The sequence below is a fragment of the Phacochoerus africanus genome, chromosome 3 (genome assembly GCF_016906955.1).
Source record: "Phacochoerus africanus isolate WHEZ1 chromosome 3, ROS_Pafr_v1, whole genome shotgun sequence".
Taxonomy (NCBI): domain Eukaryota; kingdom Metazoa; phylum Chordata; class Mammalia; order Artiodactyla; family Suidae; genus Phacochoerus; species Phacochoerus africanus.
The window spans coordinates 95,518,619-95,531,495 of record NC_062546.1 but is presented as its reverse complement, the minus strand read 5'-3'; the positions used below and the strand labels follow the sequence as shown (position 1 = coordinate 95,531,495).

Genomic DNA, 12,877 nt, shown 5'->3' with positions numbered 1-12,877 from the left:
TGAATCATGGTTCATTACAGTTCATCATTTGTTGTAATCTCTTGAGGCTTCATAGTTTGTTTTTTTAGCCATGCCCATGGCATGCAGAGGTTCCTAGGCCAGGGATCGAGCCCTGGGCCATAGTAGGACCTGAGCCACAGCAGTAACATCACCAGGTCCTTAACCACCAGGGCATCAGGGAACTCTGAGCTTTCTGGTTTTATAATTTCCAAATATAAATGGTCTTAAGACTCTTCTTGTCCCTAAAGAGGACAAAGCCATTGCTTGTACACAAGAACCTGTCATTGTTTTCATAGACATCCTGAGAGAGAGATTGACGAGAGTTAACTGTCTCTATATTTTTCCTAATTTTGCTAGAGGAGTAACAGTTCTGCTCTACTTTAAGGCTTCTGAAACCTCAAATGTCAGGCGAGTAAAAGTTGTGGGTCAGAGTGCCCGTTTGCGGCTCCTTTGGAGACATTTGCATGGAGGGAGCCCTGCTTTAGATCACACAGACCTGGGTTTCAGTCCCTGCCCTGCCGCAGTGTCAGGATCCTTGGCAGCTTTACTTAGCATTGTATTGATGTGTCTGAAAATGCTCTTATCGGCTGGTGAAAGGAAATGAAATGATGCATGAGACTAGGTTTCCTAAGTAGAACCCTTCACTGGGTCATGACCCCAGAGCTTTTTCCCTGTATGGGCGCAAGGTCAGTAGAATATTTAATTTGTAATGTATTTACTATAATTTATTTGAAATCATGGTGGTAGGTAAAGATGCCTGAAGTTCATTTTGTTATAAAGAACTAGTGAGGAGTTCCCATTGTGGTTCACTAGTAACGAACCCGACTAGTGTCTATGAGCATGCGGGTTTGATCCCTGGCCCCGCTCAGTATGTTAAGGATCTGGTGTTCCCTTGAGCCGTGGTGGAGCTCACAAATGCAGCTCAGATTTGGCGTGGCTGTGGCGTAGGCCGGCACCTGCAGCTCTGATTTGACCCCTAGCCGTGCGCCTAGTTCTCATAGGGATTCTAGTAGAAAGGGTCTTGTTCCCTTTACCTGGCCCCTTCCCGTCTCTCTTTCACACTTGTTTTTCATCTCCCCTCCTTATAAACAGATCCATCCAGATGACTTTTTTTTTTTTTTTTTGGCCGCAGCATGCAGTTGCTTGATGTGGGATCTCAGTTCCCAGATCAGGAACTGAACCCAGGCCACAGCAGTGAAAACACTGCATGCTAACTAAACCACTGGACCACCAGGGAGCTCCCCAGATGACTTTATTAGACTCTAGAGCTAGAGTCTAATAAGGAATTAAAAGGGGGGGGGGGACCCAGTAACTTTGTTTTTCATTCTTAAGCAAGTTCCAGTTAGATAAGGTGATCACCAAAGGGGAAAATGAAGCTAACTATCCCCCCAGGACTTGGGAGGAAAGGCTGGGAAGCCGGGAAGGCCCTGGGAGTGGGGGGAGGCCTTGGGACCCAGCAGAGCCAGGGGAAGGGATACGTCACAGCCTGAGCTGTTGTCATGGTCTCAAGTCCAGACGGTAAATTTTGCTGTTCTCGGCAACAGTGGCGTGTGTGTTGTGGTGGTCAGTTGAGTGGCCAGGACTCCCTATGAGAAATCCTGTAGTTTGTAGCCCTTTCTGACATGCCTAGAGATTTCTGAAAGTGGCTACAGCCCATGTGTTCATAACTGGCTTAGCATCTACAGGGTCCGTTGGTTGTGTCTCTGTCCTTGAAGCTAAAACAGGACACATGCACACACCACCCTGCTTCTCTCCTTGCCTGACCCCGGCCTTTGATTTCCCACTGGCCTCCTGAACGAATCACCACAACAGGAAACACTGGGGGTAGAAGAGTCCCCGTCCCCACCCCACCCCCAACCAGAAGAGTAGCGCCACCTTGTCCTGGGAGAAAGGACAGGCGATGACTTCAAAGCAAAAGGGAGAGGAAGTCAGTCCTTTTGGCTTAAATGCTGGTCATTCAGAGAAAAGCCCCAGAGCCATCCAGGTCTCTTATGTCACTGGGAACAGAAGGATGGGGGTAGGTGATCTGAGCCCTTAGAGTCAAACTCAGTCACTTTATTCCCGTTAGCAGTTTGAAAACAGAACATTTATAGAGTTCGTGTTGTGGCTCAGCAGGTTAAGAATCTGACTAGTGTCCATGAAGATGTGGGTTTGATCCCTGACCTTGCTCAGTGGGTTAAGGATCTGCTATTGCTTGGCTCCAGCATTGCTGTGGCTGTGGCGTGGCCTTAGCTGCGGCTCCGATTCGATCCCTAGCCTGGGAACTTCCATGTGCTGCAGGTGTGGCCCTAAAAAGAAAAAGAAGAGAAAAAATTTTTTTAAAAAGGGAAAACATATGCATTTCTGTGTTACCTCCCAAATGGAAAGGCCCCACCAGAAAATAAAATGTGAATACTTGCCCTCTTCCTCGAACGTCTTCCTTGATGTATTCCAAAAACTGGAAAAGTAGGTTTGTTACAGGAGACCAAAGCTTGGTACTCCGGGTTTGGGATCTCTGTGCTCACTGATGGAGCTAATCAGTCATGCCTTTGCAAGACTATGAGCCAGAAAGCGGTCAGTTTTTTTTTTTTTTGTCTTTTGTCGTTGTTGTTGTTGTTGTTGCTATTTCTTGGGCCGCTCCCGCGGCATATGGAGGTTCCCAGGCTAGGGGTCTAATCGGAGCTGGAGCCACTGGCCTACACCAGAGCCACAGCAACGCGGGATCCAAGCCGCGTCTGCAACCTACACCACAGCTCACGGCAACGCCGGATCGTTAACCCACTGAGCAAGGGCAGGGACCGAACCCGCAACCTCATGGTTCCTAGTCGGATTCGTTAACCACTGCGCCACGACGGGAACTCTGGGTCAGTTTTTATTGTTCATTAATTATACTGATCATGTGACTTCTAAAGGCAGCATACTCCTTGACCCCTGTGGAAATGCAGGCTATGGCGAAGCTCCTCAGAGGCAATTTTCAAGCATCTGCTTATTTTTCATTTTCCTTAAAATGTTTGGTATCTGGCTGTCCCTAAATGAAACAGAGTAGATGGAGGGCAGGTATTATACCCTCTCTGCCACAGGAAAATGACCTCCTCCAGGGGCAGAGTGGTCCTTAAGCCATTCCTTTCTAATCCCTAGCAGGTCCAGAAGAGCATCATTTTCAGCCAAACCCGGGAGTTCCTTTCAGATAAACCTTCAGACCTGATGGTGTTTCAGGCTCATTTGAATCCTCAGTGGGCTAAGGGAGGGCAGGTGGGGCTTAAGTATTAAAAAAAAAAAAAATAGTTTGGTATCTGGTACTTCAATTGACTGTATGGGAAAAAAAATTATTTATTTATTTATTGTTATTTTAGGGCCGCATCTGCAGCATATGGAGGTTCCCAAGTGAGGGGTCCAATTGGAGCTACAGCTGCCAGCCTATGCCACAGCCACAGCAGTTCAGGGGATGCGAGCCACATCTTAGACCTACACCTTAGCTCTCAGCAATGCCAGATCCTTAACCCACTGAGCAAGGACAGGGATCAAACCCTCGTCCTCATGGATACTAGTCAGGTTTGTTAACCACTGAGCCATGGATGGTAACTCCTAGAAAAAAATTTTAATGTTTTTATTATTATGTAATGCCACCTGATGTTATATAACAAATCAGCGCAAATCTCCACAGCAGGTTTTGGAAGGGATCTCTTTGGAATGTATTAGAATGCAGAGGTAGATGTGTTCCCACTGGGTCAAAATAATGGACGTGGAACATTTAATTTTTTAAATACTTGGTTTTTTAAAAACAATTTTAGATGGCTGGTTAATTTCAGTAGAGCAAAATTTAATGTGCTATAGGTAACAGTTTTTTAATTAAAATTTTTTTTTCTATTTTCTATTTTTTTTTGGTCACTCCTGTGGTATGCAGAAGTTCCTGGACCAGGGATTGAACCTAAGCCACAACAGTTTTAATGCCGGATCCTTAATCCACTGAGCCAGGGAACTCCAGTAAGAATTTTTTTAACGATGTTTTTGAAGTACTTTTCCTTAGGAGTATTTCTTTTATTTTTTTCACATTTTGTTGCAGTAGGGTTACTGCCTAAGAGAACTGGGTGCGGGGAGAGTGGGGGGCACTCACATAACGCAGATATAGTTGGAACAGGAGTTTTGCAAAACCCTACTCACCTTTACTGCTTGAGAGTCCCTCTAATGTTTCTTTGCTATTCTATAATATTATAATTCATTGAGGAAAAAGAATTACCAGGGTTTTTTTTTTTCCACTAAATGATTTCATGTCTGCTAATGTTTTTCCATATGAAAAACAGTGGAATTCATAGTTTTTTATTCTCACAAAGAAATCACATTTTTCTTCCAAGGGAATTATTAAGGATTTTGTATATGAAGATACTTACTTTTAAATTTTGTTGTAATTTTTTAAAATTTTAATTTTTTTGGTCATGCCTGCAGTGTGTAGAAGTTCCTGGGCCAGGGATGAAACCCCTCCCCACAGCAGTAACAATGCTGGGTGCTTAACCCACCAAGCCACAGGGGAACTCCCTGAAGATACTTCTTTTAGCTTGTTTTGATCCCAGAGGTTCCCAGGTTTTTTTTTTTTTTTTCTCCTAAGCATGAATTTTCCCCAGGATGCTGTTGAAATGCAGAATCTTGGGCTCCTGCCCAGACATCTGCTTCTGTAGGACCCCTCCTGGGCCGCACATCCAAGTTTGGAATGAGCATCTCAGGTCACCCTGGGGCAGGCAGACAGAGCTGCGGTTGAAGACGCTGACGGAGGAGCCCTGAGTGGAGGCATTTCCCCAGTCAAGCTGGGTTAGAGGCAGGGGGTTCCTAGTTTAGCTTCTCAGTGGCTTCATTCCTGATGTGCTGTCCAGGGAGCAGATCCTCCGTGTGAAGGCAGAAGAAGATAAAATCCCGCTGCTGGTTGTGGGGAACAAGTCGGACCTGGAGGAGCGGAGGCAGGTGCCAGTGGAGGAGGCCAGGGCCAAGGCCGAGGAGTGGGGTGTGCAGTACGTGGAGACGTCGGCCAAGACGCGCGCCAACGTGGACAAGGTGGGCATGGCTCCTGGCGTCCCATCTGCGGACCCCAGGGAACCGTTCTGGGAGGGGCAGAGGTAGGGCTGTCCTCCCAGATGTCCTGGTACCGTCCCGAGAAGCACCAGGACGGCCCGATGCAGATATCGCACCTGGAGCTCCCTGGCTGTGTCCTGAGCCTTGGTCAGATGCGCCTTGTGGACGTGTACCCAGGGGAGGCCACCGGCTTGTGGGGCCCGTGTTCCCCAGGGCGGAGCCAGCCCTGGGAATGCCTCTCATGCAGGTGTCCAGAGAAGTGCGCGTTTCTTGATTTTTGCTCTCCTTGAAGGATTAGTTAGTGCCTTCTTTTCACCTTCCTGTCCCCTGGCAGAGCCAGGGGTTCTGATAGTCTCTCAATAGTGTTTTCTCCCAGAAATCAGCCCTCCAGGTCTCTCTTCTCTGGGTCCCAGCTTACTTTTTCATTCAAATCTCTGAAGGTAGTTAAAGGATGGCCTTGACAGTGATGAGCATCCTCCAGTGACTGGAAGACTTTTTTTTTGCCTAGGGCCGTACCTGCGGTATATGGAGGTTCCCAGGCTAGGGGTCCAGTTGGAGTTACAGCTGCCGGCCTACACTACAGCCACAATGGTGCAAGATCCGAGCAGCATCTGCAACTTACACCACAGCTCACAGCAACACGGGATCCTTAACCCACTGAGTGAGGCCAGGCATCGAACCTACAACCATGTGGTTCCTAGTCAGGTTCATTTCTGATATGCCACAACGGAAACTCCGAGAGACCCTTTTCTTTGGCGGTGGTGAGCAGCAGCTTAATGTGGGATTTCAGTTCCCAGACCAGAGATCGAACCTGGGCCATAGCAGTGAAAGCACTGAATCCTAACCACTAGGTCACCAGGGAACTCCCCTTCTTTTCTGTTTTTGTCGTGGTTGTGGTTTTTTAAGGTAAGATTTGAGGCACTTGCCACAGAGCTAAAGTAGACCCACTTAAAGCTGAGGCTCTCTCTTCTGCCCTCACCCTGTTCATCAGCTCTCACATCACGATTCAGGCTTCTGCAACACCTACACACATCACCTTGGCAGCCAAGCCATGGACACCTCACCCCGTGCTAGCATCGGTGTCTGAATTGCCCACATCCCTTCTTACACCCCTCTTTCTTATGGAGAAATAATTTTCCTTTGCTTCTCACCTGAAGAGGAAATGGTTTGTAACCAAGCTTTCCTTTAGCTTGAAATGATGCTGGTATTTCGGATGTTGGTGTCAGAAGGGGTTCACTTTGGAAGCCTCTCCAGCAACAGAAATCTGTTCAGTTGCGGAGTTTCCGCAGTGATTCAGTGGGTTAAGGATCCAGCATTGAGGCTCAGGTTGTGCTGTGGCAAGGGTTTGGTCCCCAGCCCTGGAATTTCCATGGGCTGTGGGCAGGGCCAAAGAAACCCCCCCAGAAATCTGTTTAGTTGTATCTTGTTCCCCTGTCAGCTTCTTTTCCTTTGTGTTTTCCTCTCAGCTCTTGTGCATTTGATTCTTGTGCATTTCCAAATCTTAACTTCTGCCAAATTGTTTTCTAGCGGTAGAGTTTGAAAACACACAGGAAATCCAAATACCTAACTTCATTTTTTAAAAAATCAGCAAGACTTTCCCTGGCCTGGGAACCACGATGAGGGGGGGCAGGGGCTGTCACAGGGGCTTGTTCTCCCCACTTCCTGCCCCGGACCCACTGGACCTGCCAAACAGGAACCAGCCGGAAACCTCTGACTGGCAGCATTGTATTCACTTGTAAACACTTGACAGGCCGAGGAGCTTGTCGATAAGATCTGTGAAGAGCAGCTTGGTCATCATTTTGAGTTGGACACATGCTTTTCCCTTCCTCTGCTTTTGCTGAAAGAAAAGCTGTCCGGGGTGGGGAGCCTTCCTGAAGGGCTGAAGGAAAGGGGTGCTTAGGTCAGTCAGATCCACTTTTGGGGGGAGGGTCCTTTCCTGTGCCCCGAGCTGGTGGGAAGTGCTCCTCACTAAGAAAATAACAGGAGCTTGTAGTTTTGGGTAAACGTCCAAGGATTAAGGCCTCCCCTCAGCCACGTACTTTCTGTCTCTGTCTTCTCTGTGAGGAATCTTGAGGGTTTCTTGGCAGGAGGATATTTTGTCTGCAGGGGGCTACTCTGTACACGGGCCTGGCTGATGGTAGCGGAAGGCCAAGCCCGAACTATTGTGACAAGTGCTAATTGGCATCTAAGTAAAGCACTTGTGTTCAGAGGGTGCGTCTCATCACCTGGAGGGGTGATAAAGTTCCTTCCAGTGACATCACATGGAACTGAGGACTGAGGAAAGGGGAGGATGTCAGAAGCTCCGCTCTCTCCCTGTCCCTGTGTCATCTGTTCGTTCTGCTTCCTGTCCTCCCCATGGCCCTGTGATCCCAAGCCTGCCACTGTGGGGTTAGGCTGGGAGAGCAGTACTGTGCAGTGACTTTGTCCCTCTGAGGTCATAGGAAGGACTGATTGGTCGGTCCCCAGGTGTGTCTCAAAGCTCCTGGTCAAGGGCACTCGGGCCTTCCTCTCCTGTCCTGGTGGTTGGAAGAGCCAGGAAGTTGGAAGACTGCTGTCACTCTTAATATATGTGAATTTCACAAGGTGTTGTTGGCCGGTCCTGTGACGCCTCATCCTTCTCACACTTAACACTCAAGACGGGCTCTATCTTTTTTTTTTTTTTTTTTTTTTGGTCTTCTGCCTTTTTTAAGGACATACCCATGGTGCATGGAGGTTCCCAGGCTAGGAGTCTAATCCGAGCTGTAGCTGCCAGCCTATGCCACAGCCACAGCAATGCCAGATCCGAGCCGCATCTGTGACCTACACCACAGCTCATGGCAACAACGCTGGATCCTTAGCCCACTGAGCAAGGCCAGGGATCGAACCTGCAACCTCATGGTTCCTAGTCCAATTCGTTTCCGCTGCGCCACAACAGGAACTCCAGGTTTTATCATTTTGAAATAAGCTGCCAAGTGGCAGCGACAGTGTGATGCTTCTGTCCTTAGCTTGACCTGTTGTGTGAAGGGAACAGAGATTTCCCTTTGTAGAATGAGACTGTGTTTTTAATGTCAGTTGCTCTTCTTTGCCCTCGACTTCTTGTTTTATATGGCTTATGGTTTTTTGTTTTTTGTTTTTTTTGGCCAAGCCTGTGGCATGTGGAAGTTTCTGGGCCAGTATCAAACTCGCACCACAGTAGTGACACTGCTGAATCTTTAACCACTAGGCCACCTGGGAACTCCAGGCCTATGGTTTATAAGAATAAATTTGGCTTTATGCTTTGAAATGTAATGACATATCTTCCTTAGTCAAATTGCTTCATTAAATCATTAAATGGCTTCTTCCTCCTCATTCTCCACCCCCCCCCCCACCCCATGCAGGTGTTCTTTGACCTAATGAGAGAGATCAGAGCAAAGAAGATGTCAGAAAACAAAGACAAGAACGGCAAGAAAAGCAGCAAGAACAAGAAGAGTTTTAAGGAGAGGTGCTGCTTACTGTGAAGGCTAAGGTGCTGGGTGCATCAGTCGCCACTAAGGACAGAGGGCAGGCTCCTCAGAAGGCGACAGTCCACCTCTCCGCCTGTTCCCTGCTCTCCCCAGCCTCACTCACACACACTTCTGTAAATGGGGAAAATATCTGTGCAGCAGTGGCTGGCAGAAGAAAGAAGCCCTTGACTGTGCAATGGAACAGCTCCTTTGTCAGGAGGTTTCAGAGTTTCTTCCCTCCATCCCTTCCACAAGTTACCCACATATGTGGTGCTATAGGCAGGAGTTAGCCAAGTGTTAAGTAAAAAGAAAAAGGACCATATCCTGGCTTCTTTCCCCACCCCCTAGTTTTGTAACATTAGCTTCTTTGGTTTTAACATGAAAATGTCTTATTTTATTAGATCTTGATAGATAGGGGGTGGCTAAGACCTCCCCCCACCCCCCAACCTCTGTCAGCTCTCCAGTAGGTCTCAGAAACATGCATTAGGTTCTAATGACGCCGGAACATTCAGAGATTTTTCTATATGAATCTCTTAGCCATCCCCTGTGGGTCTGAAGCAGAGCTAAGAAAATAAATTTGAATTGGACCATGTGGGTTCATATGAAATCCTTCTCAGTATGAAAAGTGAAAGTTGTATTCTTCATATTGTAAGATCAGCCAATGGGAGTCTGTGTTGGCTATTTTCCTCCTATAGCATCCTGATTTTTCTGCAAGAGCTTCTTTTTAATAGACTAGGTGAAGGCTCGAGAGCAAAAGTCTATATAAATGATACAATTTTTTCTAATCAGATTTTAAAACAGAATTCTTTGGCAGAGTCCTCTCCTAGCCTCCAGTCCTGCGGGCGGGCCCCGCCTCCTGCACCAGGAGCCAACAGCTCTGTCCTGTCAGCTTCTCGCTGTTTCATCCCGTGTGACCCGAGTTCCTCTGAAGGACGTGAGGAATTAAGGTGGCATTCTAAAACCACAAAGCCAGGGCCTGTGCCAGACACCCCACCTCCTCCCATGGGAATTGCTCATGACTCTGAATTTCAGTTAGAAATGGAGAACAATGAGAGCAGCCATCTCCCCTTTACCTCTGAGCATTGACTACTGTTTCTAATATGCATTTGTTTCTGAGACAGCCGTGGAGTTAGATTTTTATTGGTGAGATGGTTCATCTTTCTTGTATCAATAAGCTAAATCCAGCTGTCAGAAAATTTTTCATCAGGCACAGAGTACTGTGATTAAAAACCTTGTGCTCAGCACATTTTCCCCTCATTTTGCAGAAGTGACATTTCACATACAGGTGCCAAAAGTGAATCGGGGTGGGGAGAATGGGAACCTTTTGGATTTATGGTTATGACAAATTGTAGAAATTATGATCCAACTGGAAAACCATCTTGTATCACCTTCCACAGAATCATGGGCTTTTTGAATAAAAAAAAAAAAAAAGACAAATACAGTTTTTAGAATTTCAGCCTTTTTTTTAAATCCTTTTGTCATACATGTAAAATGTAAGTACTGACATTAAGTTACTCATTATTGTCCTCGTTAGATGTTCTGCAATGTCAGACAAACTTTATTTCAGTTAATTTTTTGAACTGGGCCATGGGAAATAAATGTATAGGTATAAACAATACTTTTAATTTCATCTTTCCTTTAAAATTTAAAATTTTTCTTCTTGAAATTTAAAAAGTTTGGACTTCCTGTTGTGGCTCAGTGGGTTAAGAACCCAATATGGTGTCCGTGAGAATGTGCGTTTGATCCCTGGGCCTAACTTAGTGGGTTAAGGATCTGCTGTTGCTGCAAGCCGCAGTGTAGGTCATAGCTTGGATCTGGCATTGCTGAGGCCCCAGCTGCAGCTCCAATTTGACCCCTGGCCCAGGAACTTTCACATGCTGCAGGTGCGGCCTTAAAAAAAAATTTTTTTTTTTTTTTTTTAAGTTGAAGGTGGGTTTCCTGCTGTGGCACAACAGGATCAGTGGCGTTTTGGGAGCCCTGGGACGTAGGTTTGATCCCTGGCCCCAAACAGGTATCCCTAATCCAGCACAGTAGGTTAAATATCCAACATTGCTGCAGCTGCAGCTTAGGTTGCAACTGAGACTTAGAGCTCATCCCTGGTCTACAGGGTGGCCAAAAAATAAAAAGAAACAAAACTTGAAGGTAATCACATTCTTAAATTTTTTGAAACAACCTTTCTCTTTTCACCCTAGTTTGCTTCCTGTTTGATATCACTTCTGGTCAAGAGTAAGTAGATTTGCAATATGTACAGATAAATTACGGATGCTATGAATTGTTTCATGCTGTGGAGATTATTCTTGGTATATGCCAATAATATATATATATTAATGGCAGCCAGTAATATATCTCTGAAATTTAACTGGATAGCAATCAGAAATGGATCTTTCCAACAAAATGATTTACACATATGAAATTCTTTTCCATAGAAAAATAAGCAATGTTATTTATAAATTTGAAACATAGTTACTTGCTAAATGACTAGAGAATTGTGTCCGTAGCCTAACATTATTTCTCTAAAGTATTCATTCTAGAAATATTTGAGCACCTACTTGGTGTCAGGCTCTATTCCAGTTGCCGGAGTATGATATTGAACAAGATGGGCAAGAACTCTTCTCCTGGAGCTTATGCTGAGCAAGGAAAGAGACTAATGAAAGTATCAGAGCAAGTGCTTTCATGACTGTAAGACTGGATAATATGATAGGAGTTGTTTTGGGCAAGAGTGCTGATTTTAACTGGATGGTCAATAAGCTTCTGAAAGGGAGTGACATTTAAGCTGAGATGGCAGCTTAAGCTAAGGCCTGAAGGAGCCAGCCTCATGAGCTTCCTGGGGTCCAGAGGCCCTCGGGTGCTCAGGAAAAAAACCCAAAGACCAGCATATGGCTACAGTGTGATGAAGAATAGCAGAATGTTAGAAAAAGATGTAACAGGGAATTCTCGTCATGGCTCAGCAGTAACAAACCTGACTAGTATCCATGAGGATGTGCGTTTGATCCCCAGCCTCGCTCAGTGGGTTAAGGATCTGGCCTTGCCTTGAGCTGTGGTGTAGTTTGCAGATGTGGCTCAGATCTGGCATTGCTGTGGCTGTGGCATATGCCAGCAGTGGCAGCTCTGATTCCACCCCTAGCCTGGAAACTTTCATATGCCACAACTGCAACCTTAAAAAGAAAAAAAAAAAAAAAAAGACGTAACAGACTAGAGTTCCATAGAGTGATGTAAGGGAAAATACCCAGACATATATTTTCCTACAAGTATCCTAGTTCATCACATATAAGATACCACTGATTGAAAGACATCACCATAATTTATGTACCACTGAGGAAAAAAAAACCCTGCCGATTATGTGAATCCATCCTGATTTTCAGTGACATGAATATATGGGGAAAATGGACATTTAGATTAGTGAGTTATGATATATAAATTTATTTATTTATTTTTTCTCATTTTGCCATTTCTTGGGCTGCTCCCGCAGCATATGGAGGTTCCCAGGCTAGGGGTCTAATCGGAGCTGGAGCCACCGGCCTACGCCAGAGCCACAGCAACGCGGGATCCGAGCCGCGTCTGCAACCTACACCACAGCTCACGGCAACGCCGGATCGTTAACCCACTGAGCAAGGGCAGGGACGGAACCCGCAACTTCATGGTTCCTAGTCGGATTCATTAACCACTGCGCCACGACGGGAACTCCGATATATAAATTTAGAGTTAACAAAATTGAGATATAAAATTCACCTCTGTTGGTCTCAACACTATATTAAAATACTATAGAAGCTAAACAGCAGATAAATATTAACAGTGGGAAAGTACCCCACAGTTGAGGTTGGGCCAAGGGCAGTGCCAACAGCAGTGTACTTTTGAGTCTGCACAACAGGTGAGAGGTGATACCACCAAATGTACTACCTGGTGGAGAAATACTCAGTAGCTCCTCTCCCAGTGGAAGTGCTCCAATCCTGCCTGCCTCACTCTGCAGCCCAGAAACAGTTCAGAAATGGATCTGGGGGCTTCTACTCCAACAACTGGGGAGCAGACCCTGTCACTGACATGGCCATGACAATCATGGAGCAAAGAGGAATCTCCACCCAATATCCAATGCAGGCTCTGATCACCACAACACCAGTCACACTGCTTATCAAGGGGATAATGGCCAGGACACTTTGAGAAAAGAGGCAGCAGGCATCCATACTAGAAACAGCCCTCAAACCAAAAATGTAAAACCCATGCAGGTCACACAGGGACACTCCCACATATAAATAACCTTCCCAGACCACAGTAGGTGAATTGTTTCTCCTAAACTCACAGAGTAAGAATAAAAGGAAAAGAGTAAAAGGAAGAAGCAGAGTGAACACTCCTAGTTAAGAGATCAAGAGAATCCCCTTGAA

General features: G+C 46.0%; 1 protein-coding gene across 2 annotated transcripts in view; it reads left to right on the top strand.

Annotated features, from left to right (window-relative positions):
- The window catches only part of RALB (RAS like proto-oncogene B), a 49,752-nt gene extending 39,810 nt beyond the window's left edge, over nt 1-9,942 (top strand). For both annotated transcript variants that reach the window (XM_047772178.1, XM_047772179.1), the window contains exons 4-5: nt 4,845-5,022; nt 8,397-9,942. In XM_047772178.1, the coding sequence (XP_047628134.1) occupies nt 4,845-5,022; nt 8,397-8,516 (298 nt within the window). In that variant the 3' untranslated portion in view covers nt 8,517-9,942. The remainder of the gene's footprint in view (nt 1-4,844; nt 5,023-8,396) is intronic.
- Nucleotides 9,943-12,877: the final 2,935 nt, after the last annotated feature.